This window comes from Loxodonta africana, chromosome Y (genome assembly GCF_030014295.1).
Source record: "Loxodonta africana isolate mLoxAfr1 chromosome Y, mLoxAfr1.hap2, whole genome shotgun sequence".
Taxonomy (NCBI): domain Eukaryota; kingdom Metazoa; phylum Chordata; class Mammalia; order Proboscidea; family Elephantidae; genus Loxodonta; species Loxodonta africana.
Window position 1 is genome coordinate 22,575,368 of NC_087370.1, and position 21,730 is coordinate 22,597,097.

Below are 21,730 nucleotides of genomic sequence, written 5' to 3' on the forward strand. Positions count from 1 at the left end.
CTATTTTACTCATTAAGTTTACTCCAGAATTTGGGCTGAGGAATGAGAATAAATCATTAAATAAAGGAGGCATGGTCCTTTGGCCCACAGAGCTCCTCAGGTATCTTGGCTTTCCGTGAGCACAAAGCAGTATGTATTATACTTAGTTTTCATTTCTCTTGTAATTAAAAGCCTTGAGGCTCTTTAAGTGTTGTAAATGTAAGCACTGGCTAGGGGTCACTTTGGGGCACAGAGAGTATTGTATTTGGGGACCGTGTAGAGTATTACTGTGTTGATTACAAGTTTGACATGATTATTTTGCTGCAAATCAACCCACACCTGTCTATCTTCAGAGACCCTGAAGAGCAAAGTATTGCCTCAATGTCAAGGAACTCCTCATTACTCTTCACTGTCTTCCCTCATGATAAGCGTTTCTTCCTGAGCACCATGTCAGCTCTACCCATTTGTTTTCCCAGAGACACAACTTCACAGAAACCTGAGCTTCCTTTTCTGACTTTAGCAATCCTTTCACAGCTGCAGTTATTTGGATCCTTTTCCTCTTTTAATGTTACATGTATATCGTGTCCAGTATATTTCTACTTAGCTCTAACTACGCTTGTTCATGTCTCCGTCACTGTCAAAGTTCATAGAAGTATGTCCTAGTAAACTGCTTCTAAACCATTGGTAAAGTGCTGAAACAGTGTAATGTGGCTACGTCTTTATTAACAGTGGTCTTTTTTCCCCAAATAATTTCTTTCCATTTGTTTCATATTGCGAACCTCAACTTGAATTATTGGGTCAGACTTTGGAAACCTTAAGGATGGAGAAAAGTTACCCAGCAAAGATATAATGGTGGGATACATAAAAAATAACACCTGGTCCTCCATGTTAGGAGAAACCTCTGAATCACACAGTAAGAAAGATGATCATAAAAACCAAGAGAGTCGCTTGAGGTGAGTGTCATTCCAACAAGAGAAAACGGTGCTTCTGGAGAAAATCCTAAGTTGTGATGACGTTAAAATACACATTCATATGTTGATGTGTATATACCAAGGCTTCCAACTGTTTCAGAACAGTTCAGTAATTGCAAACATAAAGAAGGATGGTGTACACATTGCATAGCCTGTTGGATTTTGACCTGAGCAGAGAATAGTTGGCAGTGCCCTGCACAAAGACGATGTCCCACTACACTGCTTTGAATGTGTGTTGCTTGTCACAGTCCTGTTATTGAGTGTTCTGCAGCAGGTTCCTGACACTTTTTCGAATTCATGCAGATCAGATTATTGACAGTACTGTGGGCAGCGATGCACATTGAAAGCTGTGAGATTGGCTGCCATCTTTGTTCAGGGCTCTGTGGTTTGTTCCCAACACAGGTTGAAATCCGATGGGCAACAGATATCCAACGCGAACACTGCCGTTATTTACGTGGGCAATTGTTGAAGCAATACAAACCAGTTTGAAGCCCTGATATGTGCTTATACATATATAAATATATATATATGTGTACGTATATTGTGTATGTATAAACTTTGCTGAAAACTTACGTGTTCAGAGAATTTTCACAACCTTTTCATAAATGTGTGTCAGACATTGAGTATTTGAAACATATTTCACTTAAACACAATGATCAGAAAGCCTCATATTTTAGAAAAGCAGTGACGATTATGGTACTATTTCTGCTAGATGATTTGAAGTATGAAACAGGAGAGAAGCCAAGCGAAAAACTGCATGTTCGCTTTGTTAGGTAATGGTGAAGTGGAAATAATTGATTTCCAACAACATGTTGCCTGTTTTTAACAGAATTCATACAGTAGAACACCTCCGTGAAAAAAATGGAGACAATCCGTGTGGGAAAACCTTCAGGCGGATTCCAAATCTTACCGTGCAGAAAAGAAATCCTCCAGAAGTAAATCCTTTTGAATGCTCTGACTGTGAAAAAGCCATCATGGATCCCTCATCACATAACCACCATGCCTGTCAGTTTATTGCGTGTAGAGAAGCCTGTGGTGGTACCACTCCTATGAGACCTCTTAGTGGCAAGAAACCCCATAAATGTGAGGTATGTGGGAAGGATTTTATTTGTATCTCAACTCTTAAGAATCCTGTGACAACACTCACTAGTGACAATCAGTATAAATGTAATGAGTATGGGAAAGATTTCTGTAGTTTCTCGTCCTTTTGGACACATGTGAGAGGTCACAAGGGTGAAAGTAAAGAAAGTTCTTCTAGTGACCCTTTATCCCTCCTTTTCTATAACAGAGATAAGCCCTATGAATGTAGGGAATTTAGGAAAGCCTTTAATTTTTCCTCAGCCCTCACTGCACATTTAGGCACTCACAGTGAAGAGAGGCCTTATGAATGTAAGGAACATGGGAAAGCCTTTGGTTGGCCCTCATACCTCACTACACATATAACAACTCACACTGGAGAGAGGCCTTATGAATGTAATGAATGCGGGAAAGACTTTAGGCAATCCTCAAACCTCATTGTACATAGAAGGATTCAAAGTGGAGAAAGACCTTATGAATGTAAGGAATATGGAAAAGCCTTTAAGTGTTCCTCACATCTCACTAATGATAGAAAAACTCACAGTGGAGACAAGCCATATAAATGTACAGAATGTGCGAAAGCCTTTAGTCAGGCTTCATCCCTTATTACACATATAAGAACTCACAATGGACAGAGGCCTTACGAATGTAAGGAATGTGGGAAAACATTTAGGTATTCTTCTAACTTCACTTCACATATAAGAACTCACAGTGGAGAGAAGCCTTATGAATGTAAGCAATGTGGGAAAGCCTTTAGGCAGTCCTCAGGCCTCATGACACATAGAAGAATTCATACTGGAGAGAGGCCATATGAATGTAAGGAATGTGGGAAAGCCTTTACAGATCCCTCACACCTCACCTCGCATATGCGAACTCACAGTGGAGAGAGGCCTTATGAATGTGAGGAATGTGGGAAAGCCTTTAGTCAGTCAGGAAACCTCACTAAGCATATAAGAACTCACACTGGGCAGAGGCCTTATGAATGTAAGGAATGTGGGAAAGCCTTTAGTCTGCTCTCAACCCTCACTACACATATAAAAATTCACAGTGGAGAGAAGCCTTATGAATGTAAGCAATGTGGAAAAGCCTTTAGCAAGTCCTCAGGCCTCATGACACATAGAAGAATTCATACTGGAGAGAGGCCATATGAATGTAAGGAATGTGGGAAAGCCTTTAGTCACTCAGGAAACCTCACTAACCATATAAGAACTCACAATGGGCAGAGGCCTTATGAATGTAAGGAATGTGGGAAAGCCTATCATCAGCTCTCAAACCTCACTACACATATAAGAACTCACAGTGGAGAGAAGCCTTATGAATGTAAGCAATGTGGGAAAGCCTTTAGGCAGTCCTCAGGCCTCATGACACATAGAAGAATTCATACTGGAGAGAGGCCATATGAATGTAAGGAATGTGGGAAAGCCTTTACAGATCCCTCACACCTCACCTTGCATATGCGAACTCACAGTGGAGAGAGGCCTTATGAATGTGAGGAATGTGGGAAAGCCTTTAGTCACTCAGGAAACCTCACTAACCATATAAGAACTCACAATGGGCAGAGGCCTTATGAATGTAAGGAATGTGGGAAAGCCTTTCGTCAGCTCTCAAACCTCACCACACATATAAAAATTCACAGTGGAGAGAAGCCTTATGAATGTAAGCAATGTGGGAAAACCTTTAGGCAGTCCTCAGGCCTCATGACACATAGAAGAATTCATACTGGAGAGAGGCCATATGAATGTAAAGAATGTGGGAAGGCCTTTCGTACTTGCTCTTCTCTCACAAGACATATAAAAACTCATAGTGGAGGACTTAGGAATGTAAGGAGCGTGAGAAAGCCCTTCCCTGTTCATCACACCTCACATCACATATAACATCTCACTGTGGAGAGACTACTCTGTCAAAAGGGGGGTGTTTCATCCTTAATTCTATAATTTCAAACAGCAAATTTCTGAAAGTCAGTGATAAAAGAACAAAGTTTCTCAGTGTGTAACAAAGCAGTACTACCTCCAAGAAGGGGTCATTCGAATTCCTTTGTGCCTATGAAAGTTTCATTTTCACTATGGGCTTGTCCTCATCGGTGTTTGTTACTTTCTCAGTCCAAGCTAAATTTTACCTTTCGGAAAGTCCTTGACTATAACAAATAAGCCTGTAGGGAATAGCCAGGAGGAAATGTGGTTTTACATTTGTTAATACTTTTATGGATGTTATTTTGTATACAATGAAATACACTCTTCTTGTATTTGGTTTAAGAGTGTTTTTTGAAAAAAATTGTATTCCATGGGAATTCCACTTTGGAATGTAAGCTGAGAGTTCCTTCAAAATCTAAACACAGTCCTCCCATTCTGATCTAGCAGTAACACTCCTAGGTATTTACCCACATGAGTTAAAAACATATATCCATATAAAAACCTGCTCACAAATGTTTATAGCAGCTTTCTACATAATTACAATAATTGAAAGCACCCAAAATGTCATTGAATAGGTAAATGGGTAAACAAATAGTGAGACATCCATTCAACGGTGTATTATTCAGTGATGAAAATAATTAAGCTATCAAGGTAGGAAAAGTTATGGAGGAATCTCAAATCCACACTACGTGAAAGAAGCCGGTCTAGAAAAGCTACATCCTGTGTGATCCCAAGCCTATGGCATTCTGGAAAAGTATGAAGTGTAGAGGCAGTACAAAAATCATTGATTGCCAGGGGTTTGGGGAGAGGCAGGAGGAACGAATAGGTGGAGCCCAGGGAATTTTTACAACTGTGTAACTATTCTGTAGGAAATGTAATGATGGACTGATGACAGTATGCATTTGTCAAAACCTATAGGAGTATAAACACAAAGAGTGAACCCTGATAAAGTCTATGTATTTTAGTTGCAAACCACGTCTCACTATTGATGTGCCCGTTGTTACAAACATATCCCACACCACAGGAATGCAACATGTTAACAATAGGAGAAACACTGGGTGTAGGTGGGATGCATGGGGAGTCTGTACTTGATGCACAATTTTTCAGTAAATCCTCATGTCTCTGAAAACAAAGTCAATTTCAAAACTATGAAAACTATGGCATCCCATTTTTGTTTTGTTTTTATAACAGGGGCTGCAGAATCTATTGAAGTTTCTTATATCTTTTTCGTATGAACTAAGTAGACATCATTTGTTTTTGTTTCTTATAAGTGAATTTAAAAACTATTGTAAAATGCATGTAAAAAATAAATTTTGCCATTTTAACCATCTGAAGTGTACAAATGCATTAGTTACATTCACAATGTTGTGCAACCATCAACCCTCTTTCAAAAATTCTTCATCCCATCCCATTTGGAACAAAGGAGAATGAAGAAAACCAAACACACACAGAAAATTTAGCCCAAGGTACTAAAGGAGGACATGAACCAGAGACTGCACCAGCCTGAGACCAGAACAGCTAGATGGTGCCTGGCTGCCAGCAATGAGTGTCCTACCAGGGAACACAACACAGAGTCTCGGACAAAACGGGATAAAAATGTAGAACAGAGCTCAGATTCATGTTTGAGCAGATTTCATGGTCTGATAGAGACTGGAGGAGCCCCCGAGACCTTGGCCCCCAGACACACTGCAAACTGCTAACTGAAACCATTCTCCAAGCCCACTCATCAGACAAAGATTAGACAGGAGTGTAAAACCGGAAGTAATAAGCATGAGGAATGTGCTTCTTAGTTCAGTTAGATTTATAAGACCAAATAGGTAGCTCCTGCCCAAAAGCAGGATGAGAAGGCAGGAAGGGACAGGGAAATTGGTCAAATGGACACAGGGAACCCAGGGGATTCCAACTAATGCCACAAAACAATATCTATGTAAATTTCTTAATAAGAAACTAACTTAAGGTGTAATGTTTCACCTAAAGAATAAGAAAAGTTTTTTTTCATCACCCCAAAGAGAAACTCTGTACCCAACAAGCAATAAGTCCCCATTTCTACTCCCTCCAGCGCCTGGTAACTAATAATAAACTGTTCTCTCTGCCTTTGCCAGTTCTGGACATTTCACATAAACGGAATTGTATGAAATTCGTCCTTTAGTGTCTGGCTTATTTCACTCCTCGTAATATGTGTTCAAGGTTCATCGATCACCTTGCATATAATACCAGAACTTCATTTCTCTTTGTGGTTGAATAAATATTCAATTTCTTCATCAGTGGCATAAGTTGTTGATGCATAAATTTGAATAATATTTGTATTAACTGTTCTTCCTTGTAGGCATATGGATATTATGGTGTCATTGACAGTGTTGTAATGCAGGATCTTGAAATGTTCTTTTTGATCATGAATGCAATTCCATTCCTCTTCAATTTGTCATTCCTGGCATAGTTGGTCATACGAATGTCTGATGTGTTCCATACCAGTCCATTTCAGCTCAGTAAAACCTAGGATATTGATCTTTATGAGTTCCATTTCATTTCTGATAACTTCCAAAGCTGCAGAATTTCATTAATAACGGTAATTTGGGGCAGCTAACAGGATTGAGAAAATGCTCACCATCACTGCCATTAAAGAAATGCAAATGAAAACTACAATGAGTCAGGGAGAGAGGGATATTCACTAACTAGATAGCAGACAAAAATGTAGGCGACGGGAAGTACAACTGAAGAAAACCAAAAGGAATTTCCTCAATACAACCAACAGCTTCAAAGGCCAGAGTAGTAAGGACAGGTGTCTGGAGACAATGGTTGCAAGGGACATGTCGGTCAACTGGCATAACAAAATGTATTAAGAAACCAGTCTGCATTCCACTTTGGTGAGAGGCCGCTGGGGTTTTAAACGCTAGGAAGCGGCCATCTAAGATGCATCAATTGGTCTGAACCCACCTGGAGCAAAGGAGAATGAAGAACACCAAAGACTCAAGATAAATACGAGCCCAAGAAACAGGGCCAGATAAACCAGAGACTCCACCAGCCTGAGACTCAAAGAACTAGATGGTGCCCAACTGCTGGTGATCATTGCCCTGGGAGAACACAACAGAGAATACCTGATGGAACAGGACAATAGTGGGATGCAGATCTTAAAATCTCATAAAAAGCCCAGGCTTAATGGTCTGCCTGAGACCTAGGGACCCTGACAGCCAAGGTCCCCGAACCTTTGATAGCCCAAGATTGGAACCATTCCCAAAACCAACTCTACACACAGCGATTGGCCTGGACTATAAGACAATGATGCTGCTGAGGAGTGAACTTCATGGCTCAAGCAGACACATAGGATTATGTGGGCAACTCCTGTGTGGTGGCGAGATGGGAAGGAAGAGGGGGACAGGAGCTGGCTGAATGGACACGGGGAATGCAGGGTGGAGAGGAGGAATGTGCTGTCTCGTTAAGGGGAGCACAGCTAGGACTGCAAAGCAAGGTCTGCACAGCTTTTTGTATGAGAGACTGACTTGATGTGTAAACTTTAACCTAAACCACATTAAGTTAAAGAAAACTATGAGCTACCTTCTTACCCCAACATTATTGGCACGTAAGAACAACAACAACAAAAACCCAAAAATCAATGCTGGAGAGGTTGCAGGGATGTCATGGGTTGAATTATGTCCCCCCGGAAATGTATTAACTTGGTTAAGTCATGATTCCCATTATTCTGTGGTTGTCCTCCATTTTGTGATTGTAGTTTTATGTTAAGGAGGATTAGCATGGGATGTAACACCCTTTACCAGGTCACCTCCCTGATCCAATGAAAAGGGAGTTTCCCTGGGGTGTGGCATGCAACACCTTTCATGAGAGATAAAAGGAAAAAAGTGAGCAGAGAGACAGGGGAACCTCATACCGGAAAGCACTGCCGGGAGCAGAGCGTGTCCTTTGGACCCAGGGTCCCTGCTCAGAGAGGCTTCCAAAGCTGGGACAGATTGAGGAGAAGGCTGATAGTAAAAGCCTTTCCCTGGAGCCGACGTCTCAAATTTGGACTTTTAGCCTACTTTACTGTGAAGAAATAAATTTCTCTTTGTTAAAGCCATCCACTTGTGGTATCTCTGTTATAGCAGCACTAGATGACTAAGACAAGGGACAGTGGAACTCTTATGCACTGCTGGTGAGAATGTAAAGGGGTACAACCATTTTGGAAAACGATTTGGTGCTTCCATAAAAAAACTAGAAATAGAAATACCATAGGATTCAGCAATACCACTCCTAGGAATATACCCTAGAGAAATAAGAGCCATCACGCAAATAGACATACCCATACGCATGTTCACTGCAGCATTGTCTACAATAGCAAAAAGATGGAAATAACCTAAGTGCCCATCGACAGGTGAATGGATGTCTTAGTCATCTAGTGCTGCTATAAGAGAAATGCCACAAGTGGATGGTTTTAACACAGAGAAATTTTATTCTCTCACAGTCCAGAAGGCTAGAAGTCTGAATTCAAGGCACTGTCATCTCCAAGGGAAGACTTTCTCTCTGTGTTGTCATCAGTCTTGCCTTGGTCTGGGAGCATCCCAGTGCAGGAACCTCAGGTCCAAAGGACACACACTGCTGCTGGCACTGCTTTCTTGGCGATATGAGATCCCCATCTCTCTCTGATGGTTTCTCTCTTTTATATCTCAGAAGAGATCGCCTTAAGACACTACCTAGGCTTGTAGAGCTCATCAATGTAACTGCCGCTAATTCAGCTTCATACATCATAGTGATAGGATTTACAACACCTAGAGAAATCAGAAGATAAAATGGTAGACAATCATACAAGGGAATGATGGCCTATCGAAATTGAGAGATATTTTGGGGGGGATGCAATTCAACCCATGACAATGGGTAAACAACCTATGGTACCTGAACACAATGGAATACTATGCAAAAATAATGAAGAATGATGAATCTGCGAAACATGTCACAATACGGATGAGTTGGGAGGGCATTTTAATGAGTGAAATGGGTCAATCACAAAAGGACGAATACTGTAGGAGACCACTATTACAAAAACTCATAGGAAGTTTTAAACACAGAAACGATCTCTGATGGTTACAAGGAAAGGGCGAGGAAGGAGAGAAAAACACTAGTGAATAGTTAAGAGGTAGCTTTGATGAAGGCTAAGGCACTAGGGAATACTGGGGAAGTCAGCAGAACTTGATCAAGCCAAGGTCATGGAAACTTCATAGACAAATCCAAATTCCCTGAGGGACCGAATTACCGGACTGAGGGCTAGGGACCACTGACTCATTAATATTTAGCTCAATTGGCATAACACACTTTAAAACGAAAATGTTCTGCATCCTACTTTGTTGAGTAGCATCTGGGGTCTTAAAAGCTCGTGAGTGGCCATCTAAGATGCTCCACTTTTCTCACCTTGTCTGGAGCAAAGAATAATGAAGAACACCACAGACACAAGGTAAAGATTAGTTCAAAGCACTAATGAATAACTACCACAGCCTCCACCAGATAGTCCAGCACAACCAGATGGTGCCCTGATTTCAACACCGACTGCTCTGACAGGGATCACAATAGAGGATCCCAGACAGACCTGGAGGAAAAAGTAGAACAAAATCCAAACTCACAAGAGAAAACCAGACTTACTGGTCTGACAGAGACTGAGAAACCCTGAGAGTATGGCCCCCAGACAGCCTTTTAACTCAGTACTGAAGTCACTCCTCAGGTTCACTCTTCAGCCAAAGATTAGAAAGGCACCATAAAAAAAAAAAGGGAAGTGAATTGTAGAAAGTACGAATCTAGGAAAATTGGAAGTCTCCATTCCTGCTACTCTTTTAACACAAGTCCAGTCCCTAATCATATTTCCCAAGATTCCCAGATGGGACAAGTATATAGTCCCCATTTATTTCTTTATAGCCTTATGAAATGTTTTCTTTCTGTTTTGGAGACACTCCCCCTACATCAGTGATTCTCAACTGGGGACCATTTTCCACCTCAGGATATCTGGCAATATCTGGAAACACTGCGAGGGAGGCACGTGCTAATACACTCTAGTGTTTTAGAGGCCAAGGAGGCTGCTGAACATCCTACATGCATCCTGGGGTATGCAGCCCTGGTGGAAGCCGTTGCACGTGGCCAAAAACTGGCCTAACAGTATGGGACAAAATCCAGGGACACATCAAACCTTCCCTTTTACATAACAATAGCCAACATCTACTTGGAACTTCACGTGGTATTTCTTGTGCTGGTGATTTACCATATTAGCTCATTTAATCCTCATATCAACCACATGTGGCACACTTTGTCATAGCCTCTCTTTCCCAGATGAGGAAACTGAGGCACAGGGGAGCTAAGCATATTTCTCAAAACCACCTTCTATTAAGGTGGCATCAAGATTTTTAAGCCAGGAAAGGAAAACCTAACAGTTCACACTATTAACTGCTCTGTTCCATCACCCATGGACACATGTGTCCAGCACAGGACATTGGCCGTGTCTCTGGCAGGAACTCTCACTGTAGAGAAATGTCTGCAGGGCTCCCTTTACGCCTTTGTTCACCAAGTTGTAGATGAAGGGCTTTGTCATGGAAGCGACCACCGTGTACAGAACGGCAAACACCCCTGCAGAAGTGACACACAGACATAAGCAGGCAGGCTTCGTAGAACAAGGAGACAAACGAGAGGTGAGACCCACAGGAGAAAATGTTTTATACTTCCTGTTACGGATCGAATTTGTATCCCCCCAAAGGATGTGTTATAAACCTTAATCCCTATACTTGTGGATATAGTGCTATTTGGGAGTGGGGTTTCTTGGTTATGTTAATGAGGCAATATCAGTGTAAGGTATGTCTTAAATCAGTCTGTTTCGAGATGCAAAATAATTAGATTGAGCAAGCAGGCGAGCAGAGCTGGGGGAAGACAGATGCCACACCACATGAAGATAACCAAGAAACAGAGATCAGAAGCTGAGAAGAGACAAGGACCTTCCCTCAGAGGCCACAGAGAAAGGAAGTCTTCCCTAGAGCTGGTGTCCTGAATTTGAACTTCCAGCTCCCTAAACTGTTGAGAAAATAGCTTTGTTTGTTACAGCCACCCACTTGTGTTATTTCTGTTATATCAACACTAGACAACTAAGAATTTGTTATGGGACAGTGGGATGCTGCTCTAAAAAATATCTAAAATGCGGAAGTGGTTTTCGAATTGGGTAATAGGAAAAGCCTGGAAGAGTTTTAATGTGCGTAATAGTCAAAGCCTAGATGGTCTTCAAGCGAAGGTCGGTAGAGCTATGGACATCAGAAGCAATTCTGGTGAGGGCTCAGAAAGAAGTGAGGTGAGCCATAGAAAATTCTCCATCATTTTAGAGAATACATATGGTGCCATCAACAGAATGTTGCTAGACATGTGGACATTAAATGTGCTTCTGCTAGTGCTTTAAAAGGTGAACATGTGATTGGACGATGGAGGAGGACTAATTCTTTTTAGGCAACGTCAAGGAGCTTGCCTGAATTATGTCCAAATGTTCTGTGGGAGGCAGACCTTGTAACTGATGACCTGGGATAGAAGGGTGAGGGGATTTCTAAGCAAGGTCTTAAAGAGGTCACATGGTTTCTTCCTACTGCTAATAGTAAAATGCAAGAGGAAAGAGATGGACTTAAAAGTGAACTGTGCAACATGAAAACAGAACTTAAAGGTTTGGAAAATTCTGTTGAACAAACTAAGGACACGTGTCCTAGAATGTTTGTCAAGGATGTGGCTGCAAAAGGAAAGCCCTCTGCCTCTTGGAATTCTACAGGCAAGAAAGTGGGCAGAGGAGCTACATCTGTTGTCCTCCAAAAGAAGAATAATCCCTGCAGCTGCTCTGAGATCAGCAGAAAAGTTGGAAGGAATAGCAGAACCAGGGCTGACTGATTGTCAAATGGTGGAGCCAAGAACTCCTGGGTTTCAAAGGGTGCAGACACACCCTCCTAGGTTTCAAAGACTTAAATCTCCAGCATCTCGGTTTTGACATGTGGGGCTGCCATTCAGTTGTGTCAAGAGGATTGGTCTGCTGCTGAAAGCTGAGGGAGTGGGGTTGCCATGCTCAAGGGGCAGGAGAATGGTGTCTGCCAGGGTCGAGGGGAAATAGTCGCCGCTCAGGTGGACTAGGAGGATAGGGCTACCTAAAGCCAAGGGAGCAGAGTAGCCAACCCAGTGGCCTTGGAAGTTAGGTGTGAAACCCCAAGCCGAGAGACCTCCAACCAGAATCCAGAAAGCATGGCCAACACCCACGCTCTGGAGGGTGGGAACATTGCCCAGATGCTCTCAGGGAACAGAGCATTATTTTCAAGCCTTTAGAAATAATGAAATTTGTTCTGCTGGGTTTTGGACTTGGTTGGTGCCTATTATCCCTTCTTTCCCTCCGATTTCTCCAATCTGTAATGGAAATATTTACCTTGTGCCTATTCCACCATTGTACTTTGGAAACAGATGACTTGTAGTCTAGGTTTCACAGGTTTACAGATGCAAAGGAATTTTGACACATCTTTGATTTTCAGGATTCAGAAGATGAGATTTTGGGCTTGGAGTTGATTTAAGACATTTAGGATGGTGTGACGTGAATGTTTTTTGCATGCCGTGAAGACACGCATTTGGAGGGAGTCAAAAGTGAAATGTTATGTATTGAATTGTGTCGCCCAGAAATCTGTGTTGTAAATCCTAAACCCTATCCCTGTGGTTATAATTCAGTCTGGGAGTGGGTTTTCTCATATTAATGAGACAGTGTTAGTGAAGATATTATGGATCATTTTTGTAATCTCAGAAATCTGTTTTGAGATATAAAAAGAGAAATTTTAAGCAAGCAACCTAACAAACATGCAGAGATCGAGGGAAAGACATGCCAGATCACGTGAAGATCATCAGGGAACAGAGAAACACGACCTGAGACAAGGACTTTCCCCGGAACCCACGGAAAGAGAAAGCATTTCCCTAGAGGCAGCACCCTGAATTTAGGCTTCTAGCCTCCTAAACTGTGAGAAAATTAATTTGTTAAAGCCAGCCACTTCTGGTATTTCTGTTATAGCAGCTCTAGGTAACAAAGGCACTTCCCTTCCTTTCTTGAGATGCTCAGTATATAATACGCAGTTTCTGCATATCTGAAAAGGATCCGAGCAAGAGGAAGAAAAACCATGACGTCTGTCACAATATATAACACAAGTTTGCTGATGAAGGTGTTGGAGTAGGCAAGCTTGAGGACTTTGGTGAGCTCACAGAAATAGCGTGGGATTTCAATGACTGCACAGAAAGTACCAGCACAGTCAAAGGGTCAGGAAGAGCACCCAGCATGCTGACAAGCCAAGGGTTTTGAATGACTGTGTAGTGCTGAGACAGAAAGGTCCACATAAACCAGAGGGTCCATCACCCTGACACCAGAAGAACTAGATGGTGCACAGCTACCACCAATGACTGCCCTAACAGGGAACACAATAGGGAGCCCCTGACAGAGCAGGAGAAAAGCGCGGTGCAAAACTCAAATTCTAGTAAAAAACCAGACTTAGTGGTCTGACTGAGACTGGAGGAACAACAGAAAACATGACCCCCGGACTCTCTGTTCACCCAGAACTAAAACCATTCCCAAAGCCAACTCTTGAGACATAGAATAGACTGCACTATAACGCATAAAATGATACTCTTGAAGAGTGTGCTTCTTAGTTCAAGCAGATACTCAAGACTAAATGGGCAGCTCCTGTCCAGAGGCGAGATGAGACAGCGAAAGGGATAGGAGCTAGTTGAATGGACACGGAAAATCTGGGGTGGAAGGGAGAAATGTGTGGTCACATTACAGGGATAGCAACTAGGTTCACATAAAAATATGTGTATAAACTTTTGTATTAGAAACTAACTTGAGCTGTAAATTTTCAACTAAAGCACACATACAAAAAAGAACAGGGCTTGTTGGGTTTGAGGTGGTGGGGCTGCCAGAGGGATTACAAGAATGGGGCCGCCCAAGGCAAGGGAGCAGTGTTGCCATCTCAGTGGGCTTCAAAGGCCAAGATCAAGCTCAGGATTCAGGGGCCTACGCCCAGAATCCGAAGATCATGGTCAACACCTAGACTCTGGAATGCAGGGTTATTGCCTGCATGTTCTCAGAGACCAGAGGATTATTTTGAAGCCTTGAGTGACAATATATGTTGGGGTGCTGGGTTTTGGACTTACTTGGTGCCCCTTATCCCTTCTTTCCCTCTAATTTGCCCCTCTTGTGATAGAAATGTCAACATTGTTTCTGTTCTACTATTGTACTTTGGAAACAGATAATTTGTAACCTAGATTTCACAGGTTCACAGATGAAGAGGAATTTTGTCCGAGGATGGAATATGCCTAAAGTCTCACCTGTATTTGATTTAGATGACTTGGAAGATGAGATTTTGAACTTAGAATTGATTTAAGACTTTTGGAATGATGTGATGGGGTGAATGGGTTTTGCATGTGGCAGATATATTCAATTTGGCGGCCAAAACGTGGAATGTTACAGACTCAATTGTGTCTCCCAAAAGTATTGTCATAAATCCTGCCCTATATATCTGTGGTCATATTCCCATTTGGGAATGGGTTGCCTGTGTTATGCTAATGAGACAGGATTAGTGCTGGCTGTGTCTGGAGTCAATGTCTTTTGAGATATAAAAGAGACCCAACAAGTAAGCCAGAGAAACTGAGATGGAGGAAGAGAGTTGACAAGCCACATGAAGAACACTCGGGAGCACCTCGGGAAGAGATAAGGACCTTCTCCGAATTGTATTTATTTTGTTGTTGTTGAGAATATACACAGCAAAACATACAGCAATTCAACAGTTTCTACATGTACCATTTAGTGATATTGATTGCATTCTTCAAGTTGTGTCACCCTTCTCGTCCTCCTTTTCTGAGTTCTTCTTCCCCCATTAACATAAATTCATTGCTCCCTAAGTTTCTTATCTAATCTTTCCTGCTGCTGTTGTCAGTTTGATCCCACATAGATAGTTCCTGAAAGGGCCCGATGCTCAAGGCAGGCATTTTTGACGAGTTAAACAATTGTTTAGGTTTAAGAAGACTTCAGGGGATATTTTTGGTTTAAGGTTTAATGTTTATCTCAGGGCAATATTTTCAGGGGTTCATTCAACCTTCATGGATTCAGGAAGTTGGAGTCCATGAGAATTTGAAATTCTTATCTGTATTTTATCCCTTTTTATGAGGATTCTTCTACAGAGCCTTTGATCAAAATGTTCAGTAATGGTACTCAGGTACCACCCAGTTCTTCTGGTCTCATGGTATTGGAAGCAGTTTTTCATGGAGACAATTATCTACACTTTCCATATGTTCTTTATATTCCTGACTCAAGTTTTTCCTCTGTTGCTGCCGGTGAATACAGACCAACTGTTATGTCTTTCATGGCTCCTTGTAAGTGTTTAAGACCCCAGGCACTACACAACTAACTAGAAGGTGTAAGTACTAAACATGTGATTAGGCCACTTAATCAGAATATCCCATGAAACCATGATCCTAAACCTCCAAACCGAGTAAACAAATCTGAACAGATTTAAGCTGATTCAGCATCTACTTCATTTTTTAACGTTGTAAATATCTCTCACAAACCACTTCCTTCTTCATCATTTTTTATTTTTATTGCGCTTTACGTAAAAAAAATTTTTTTAAGTAAAAGTTTACAAATCAGATAAGTCGCTCATACAAAAATTTATATAACCTTGCTATGTTGACATCTGAAGGGCCTATGCATCTGCATTCTACCCCTCACCCACCTGGATAAGAGACTAGGCTGGATGTGGGGTCTTTACATCTCTAAAATCCCAAATTCCAAGAATCGCCAAGACGTGAGGGTGGGTGGGCGTGTCCAAGTCAGAAAAGTCCTTGGATAGAACTGCTGATCCGCTGGGAGTTAAAAAATTAACAGGCAAAAGAAGGGATGTGCAACACAGAGGTTTAGTCAGAGAATTCTCCTTTCTTCCATCTACAACAGTTCATCAACTGTTTTCCTTATCATGGGAGTTGGCTCTCGAATCATGAAAAGATACACATTCTGTAGTTTGCCACCTCTCATTTTTAAATAACCAAGTTGTTTATGTCAGGAAGCCTCTAAATTGTAGTTTCGGTGGAGTAGAATTTGACCCAAGGATATCTAAATGTGTTTATTTTCATCTTTTCAATAATGAAAAAGGAGCCCTGTTAGCACAGTGGCTACGTGTTCAGCTCCTAACGAAAGATAGGCGTTTGAAACCCACCAGCTGCTCTGCGGAAGAAAGATGTGGCAGTCTGCTTCTGTAAAAACTACAGCCTTGGAAACCCTATGGGGCAATCCTACTCTGTCCTATAGAGTCCTTATGAGTTGCAATCCACTCGACGTCAACAGATCGGTAATCCAATTCTCTGTGCCATGAGAGACACGTAATCTAACAATGTGGATACTTCTTTGATTTTCCTTTCCCTCTGTGTAAGAGCTTTCAAAATAGAAGCGTTCGGTGTATCTAAAAAGGCGAGCTCGAGCCTCGGCCTCATGATTCCATTTTGTTATTTCCACTTTTACCAGACAACAGTTAATTTTCCGCCAGGCTTAATCTGGTATCTAAAGAAATGTTTCTCTTTGTAACCAAGCTAAGAAAGAATGTTGTCAGCTTTTCCCCAGGGTCCCTGGATACAAACAGTGTACCTAACCTGTACATTCTCAGAAAAAATTGTCTTGCAAACCTGTGCAGAGAAATTCCTTAACCAGGGGAAGACTGATGACAAGGACTTTCCCCAAGAGCTAAAAGAGAGAAAGCCTTCCCCTGGAGATGGCACCGTTAATTTGGACTTGTAGTATTCTAGACAGTGAGAGAACAAATTTCTGTTTATTAAAGCCATCCACCTGTGGTATTCCTGTTATAGCAGCGCTAGGTAACTAAGAATTTGGCAGTAGCAGTGGGGTGGTGGCGTGCTGCTTTGACAGATACCTAATATGTGGAAGCTGTTTTTCAACTGGGAATGGATAGAGGCTGGACGAGTTTTAAAGTGCCTAAGAGTAGAAGCATAGATTGCCTTGAAGAGAGTGTTGGTGGAATTCTGGACATCAAAGACAATTGTGGTGAGGACTCAGAAGAAAGTGAAAAGAGCTGTTAAAGCCATCCACTTGGGGAATTTCCGATATAACAGCACTAGATGAGTAAGACAACAGGTGAGCCTGGGGCTCCCTCTACTGGGCACTGGTTTGGGGTTCATGTTCCAAAACGCTATAAGCTGACTTTAGTAGAATTTCGGAATTTCAGTGATCACTTTGGGAAAATGAGTTCCCATTTGCATTGTCTATTTTCCTCTGTGGGGCACTTTTTTGGTGATCAGCTTTTGTCAGAGGGTCTGATATACCTCCATGTGAGACTCTGGCAAGTTAATCAGTTTTATCTAAAACCTGTGTTTTTGTGGAATTGACTTGATCTTACCAAAGAAATGCTGTATACCTTTTAAGAAACTGGAATCCCTATTTGTTTTCTCTTATGTTGTTTAAGGGTAGAAGCTTGATTTGTGAGCTGGCCTCACAGACTAGTAAGTTTATGATGTTCTTCTGTCCTTTTTGTTGTGAAGCTTGACTCTGATCTAGTAAGTGTAATCACAGTAATCTTTTAGTCCACTCAGTCCTATGTAGTTAATTTCAGTTCCACAGGATCCTGGGTCAGGAACAGTCTGTATACCCATCAACTTCTACACGAGAGTTCTGGAAATCTTCATTCAGCCTAGTGTATTCCATCTTCAAAATATCACACCTTTTTTCACAAGTCCAATGTAGTCCATCTTTTGTAGGACTATTTTGATCAAGGATTTTCAGTGAGGCAGCAAAATAAAAACTTATATGCAAATGACAAAACTTTCAAACGCCATGGTTAACTTATAATAATTCATAAAAGTGGAAGATCTGATGGAAACTAATTACAAAAGTAATGCAAAGTCAAATGAAGTAAATTGAAAAAAATTTCTAAACAATAACTAACCTTATCTTCAAAGAACTTTGGATACAACACATAGTAATCTTGAGATGTAATACTATATAGTCAGGGTACCATATTTTTACACAAACAATATGTACCTTCTATTTTTGTTTTGCAGCCGTGCCTTTTCCCATGAAGTATTTTGTTAAGCGCTGTATGCTAGTTTTTATTACAGCAACATGAAAAAAATTGGTATAGCGGCACTTATGAAAATGCCTTGTGGGGGGAAGGTGCAGTTGGCAACGAAAAACAGGAGGCCCTCGTTATTTGTGTAAAAATACAGGATACCCCAAATATAACAAGATCATCAAGTTTTTGGAGCCCTGGTGGCACAGTTGTTATCAGCTCTGCTGCTAAACCAAAGGTTAGTGATTCAAATCCACCAGCAACTCCTTGGAATCCCTATGGGGTAGTTCTACTCAAATTGACTAGACAGCAACATATTTGGTTTCGGTGTTTTGGATTAAGTCTCTAAACATCTGAACAGTAATTAAAAAAAAACTCCATAGGTAAATGATGGGAATTCCCCATTAAAAACATTGCCTCAGATGATGCTAGATTCAAAAGAAATAATGACTAATTAAAAAATAAAATTATGACAGTATCATGTGCTTCTTGTCTAGTATCAGGCACGCTGACACATAAATTTTTAACCCAAAGAAAATGACACTTCTGATTTGACAACACATTTCATGTAACTGATAACACATTCAATAAATCTTTTAAACAGTCTTTCTTATATATCTTTTGTTGAATCTAAAATTTTTTTTCTAAATTTTTTGTTTTTGTTGAGAATATGCACAGCAAACCATACACCAATCCAACAGTTTCCATATGTACAATTTAGTGACAGATGATATTCTTCAAGGTGTGCAACCATTCTCGTCATCCTTTTCTAAGCTGTTCTTCCCCTATTAACATAAATTCACTGACTCCTGAGATTCCTGTCAAATCTTTGGAGTTGTTGCTGTCAATTTGATACCTTACAGTTTTTAAAAGTTTATAATGCTCAATGCAGACATTTTTCAGTAGTTAAGCTAAACATCGTTTGGTTTTAAGAAGACTTCAGGGAATTCTTACTGGTTTAAGGTTTAAAGATTATCTCAGGGGAAGAGTTTCAGGGGTTTATCCAACGTTCCTGGCTCCAGAAAGTCTGGAGTCCATGAATTTTTAAAAATTCTGTCCTGCATTTTCCCCCTTTTCATCAGGGTTCTTTTATAAAATCTTTGATCAAAACGTTCAATAATTGTAGCCAGGCACAATCCAGTTCTTTTGATCACATGGCAAAGAAGGCAGTTGTTCATGGAGCCAATTAGCCATGTATTCCATGTCTTCCTCCTATTCTTGACTCTCCTTCTTCTGTTGCTCCAGGTGAACAGAGTCCACCTGTGTACCTTGGATGGCAGCTTGTAAGCTTTTAAGACACCTGGCACTACACAACAAACTAGAAGGTAGAACAGAAGCACCAAACGTGTCATTAGGCCAATTAACTGGGATGTCTCATGAATCCATGGTCATAAACCTCCAAATCTCATGAGATTTAAGCAGCCTCAGCAAGAACTTTTGTTGTTGTTGTTAGTGTTGTGAATATATTACACAAATTTTGCTAATTCAACTTTTTACAGGTTCCAACTTACCGGTAGTTATTAGAATAATCGGCCATGCAACACTGCCCTTAATCAATGTGGTATTTCTATCACCTTTAACCCCATCTCATTTTCGTTTTCCTTTCCCTCTCACCTCAATAACCACTAATGAAATTTCTTCTCCACACATTTGCTTTTCTTGTCTTTTTCCGGAGCCCTGGTATCGGAGTGGTTAAGCACTCGACTGCTAATTGAAAGGTTGGCGGTTTGAACTCACCAGTCACTCCACAGGAGAAAGATGTAACGGTCTGCTTCCGTAAATATTACAGCTTTAGAGCCCTATAGGGCAGTTCTATTCTGTCCTATAGGATTGCCCATGAGTCAGAATCGACTGGATGGCAGTGGATTTGGGTTTGCATTTTTACATCAGTCAAGTTGTACAGTATTTGTCCTTCTGCGATTGACTTATTTCACTCAGCAGAATGTCTTCCAGCTCCATCCGTATTGTAGCATGTGTACTGATAGTTCGTTTCTTCTACATTTTGTTTATCCGTTCAAATGCAGATGGGCATTTATGTTGCTTCTACTTTTTGGCTATTGTGAACAGTGCTGCAATGAACATGGATGTACAAGTCTCTGAGCCTCTGCTTGCAAGTCTTTTGGTTATGTAAGTAGGAGTGGAGTTGCTTGGTCACATGGAAGTTCTATTTTTAGTTTTGAGGAACCACTACAGTTTTGCTGGAGGGCTTTACCATTTGCATTCCGACTAGCAATAGGTGTTTCCAATTTCCCTACATCCTAACTTGTTTTTTTTTCCTGATTTTTTTAATTTGGCTATCCTAACTAGAAAAAAAAAAAAAAGTGGAAATGAAATGGTATGTCTATGGTATTGATTTGCCCCTCTGTAATTGCTACTAAAGAGCATCCTCCTATTGAGTTTCTTAGAGCTATTTTTTACAGAAACTTTTACCCATGGAAGCAGCAGTCAAGAAATCAAATGATGAATTGGGCAAAACTATTGTAAAAGACCAGTTTAAACTGTTAAAAGCAGAAATATCACTTTGAGAAATAAGGTGCACCTGACCCAAAAAATAGTATTTTCACTCACCTCATATGCATACAAAAGCTGGAAATGAATAAGGAAGACTCAAGAACTGATGCCTTTGAATTGCGGTGTTGGTGAAGAATATTGAATATACTGTGGACTGCCAGAAAAACGAAGGAATGTGTCTTGGAAGAAGTACAACCAGAATGCTACTTAGAAGCGAGGATGGCGAGAATTCGTCTGACGTACTTTGACTATTATCAGGAGGGAGAAGTCCCTGGAGAAGGACATCATGCTTGTTAAAGTAGACGAAAGAGAGGAAGACCTTAAATGAGGTGGATTGACACAGTGGCTGCAATGATGGGATCAAGAATAGCAATGGTTGTGAAGATGGTGCAGGACTGGACAGTGTTTGGTTCTGTCGTACGTATGGTGACTATGAGTTGGAACCTACCTGATTGTACCTAAGATCAGCTGTGATTTTATATGCTTATTTTTTTCCTACTCGTGTGTGCTCTGTTAGACAAATAAATTGCAAATATGCAATGCTCAATGCTTCCTTGGTTTGAATGCTACCTGGCCATATCACCTGCTTTCCTTGAGAAATTCATGAATATTTTCATTGCTATTTTGTTTTACTTTTTCCCATATATCCAATGAATGAGATTAATCACTAGTTTCTGTGTTCCTGTTGCAGTCCTGCTGCTTCTCCTGCTCACCGGAAGCGGAAGTGTGCCTCCTTGGTCGGCGTCCGTCCGGCTCCTCCGGTGTGTGGCAGCAACTGCTTCCTGGAGGCCTGTGTGTGTCAGTGCGTGGACAGGTGAGGTGGTGGGAGCCGCGCAGACCTGTGCTGCTAAGGAAACGCGGAGACATGCAGGGTCCCGGGCCTCCTGGGGTCTCGGGTCGCTCCGGCGTCTGAATGGCGCGTCCCCACGTGTTGTGGAGACACAGGTGCGCGGTAACCTTGAGCTGCTCCTCAGCCCTCAGTCACTGCTGGCCCCTGCGTGTATTTACCGTTTACTGAGCTGTTTCTGGAGGGCTGGGCACGGGGTCGAGGACTTCGTCTAAGGGACCTTCTCTGAGCCTCCAAACACCACTGCCAGGGAGCGACGGTTTGTAACGTTTTACAGAAGTCTAATAATCTCGGAGAAATTTAATACCTCGCGCGTAGACAAATATCTACTCAGTGGCAGTGTCTGAACTCAAA

General features: G+C 41.4%; 1 protein-coding gene across 1 annotated transcript in view; it reads left to right on the plus strand.

Moving 5' to 3' along the window:
• Positions 1–1,643: 1,643 nt before the first annotated feature.
• The window catches only part of LOC135227246 (zinc finger protein 208-like), an 82,583-nt gene continuing 62,496 nt past the window's right edge, over positions 1,644–21,730 (plus strand). Inside the window, exons 1-2 of the mRNA XM_064278860.1 lie at positions 1,644–1,723; positions 2,239–3,830. Coding sequence (XP_064134930.1) covers positions 1,644–1,723; positions 2,239–3,830 — 1,672 coding nt within the window. The remainder of the gene's footprint in view (positions 1,724–2,238; positions 3,831–21,730) is intronic.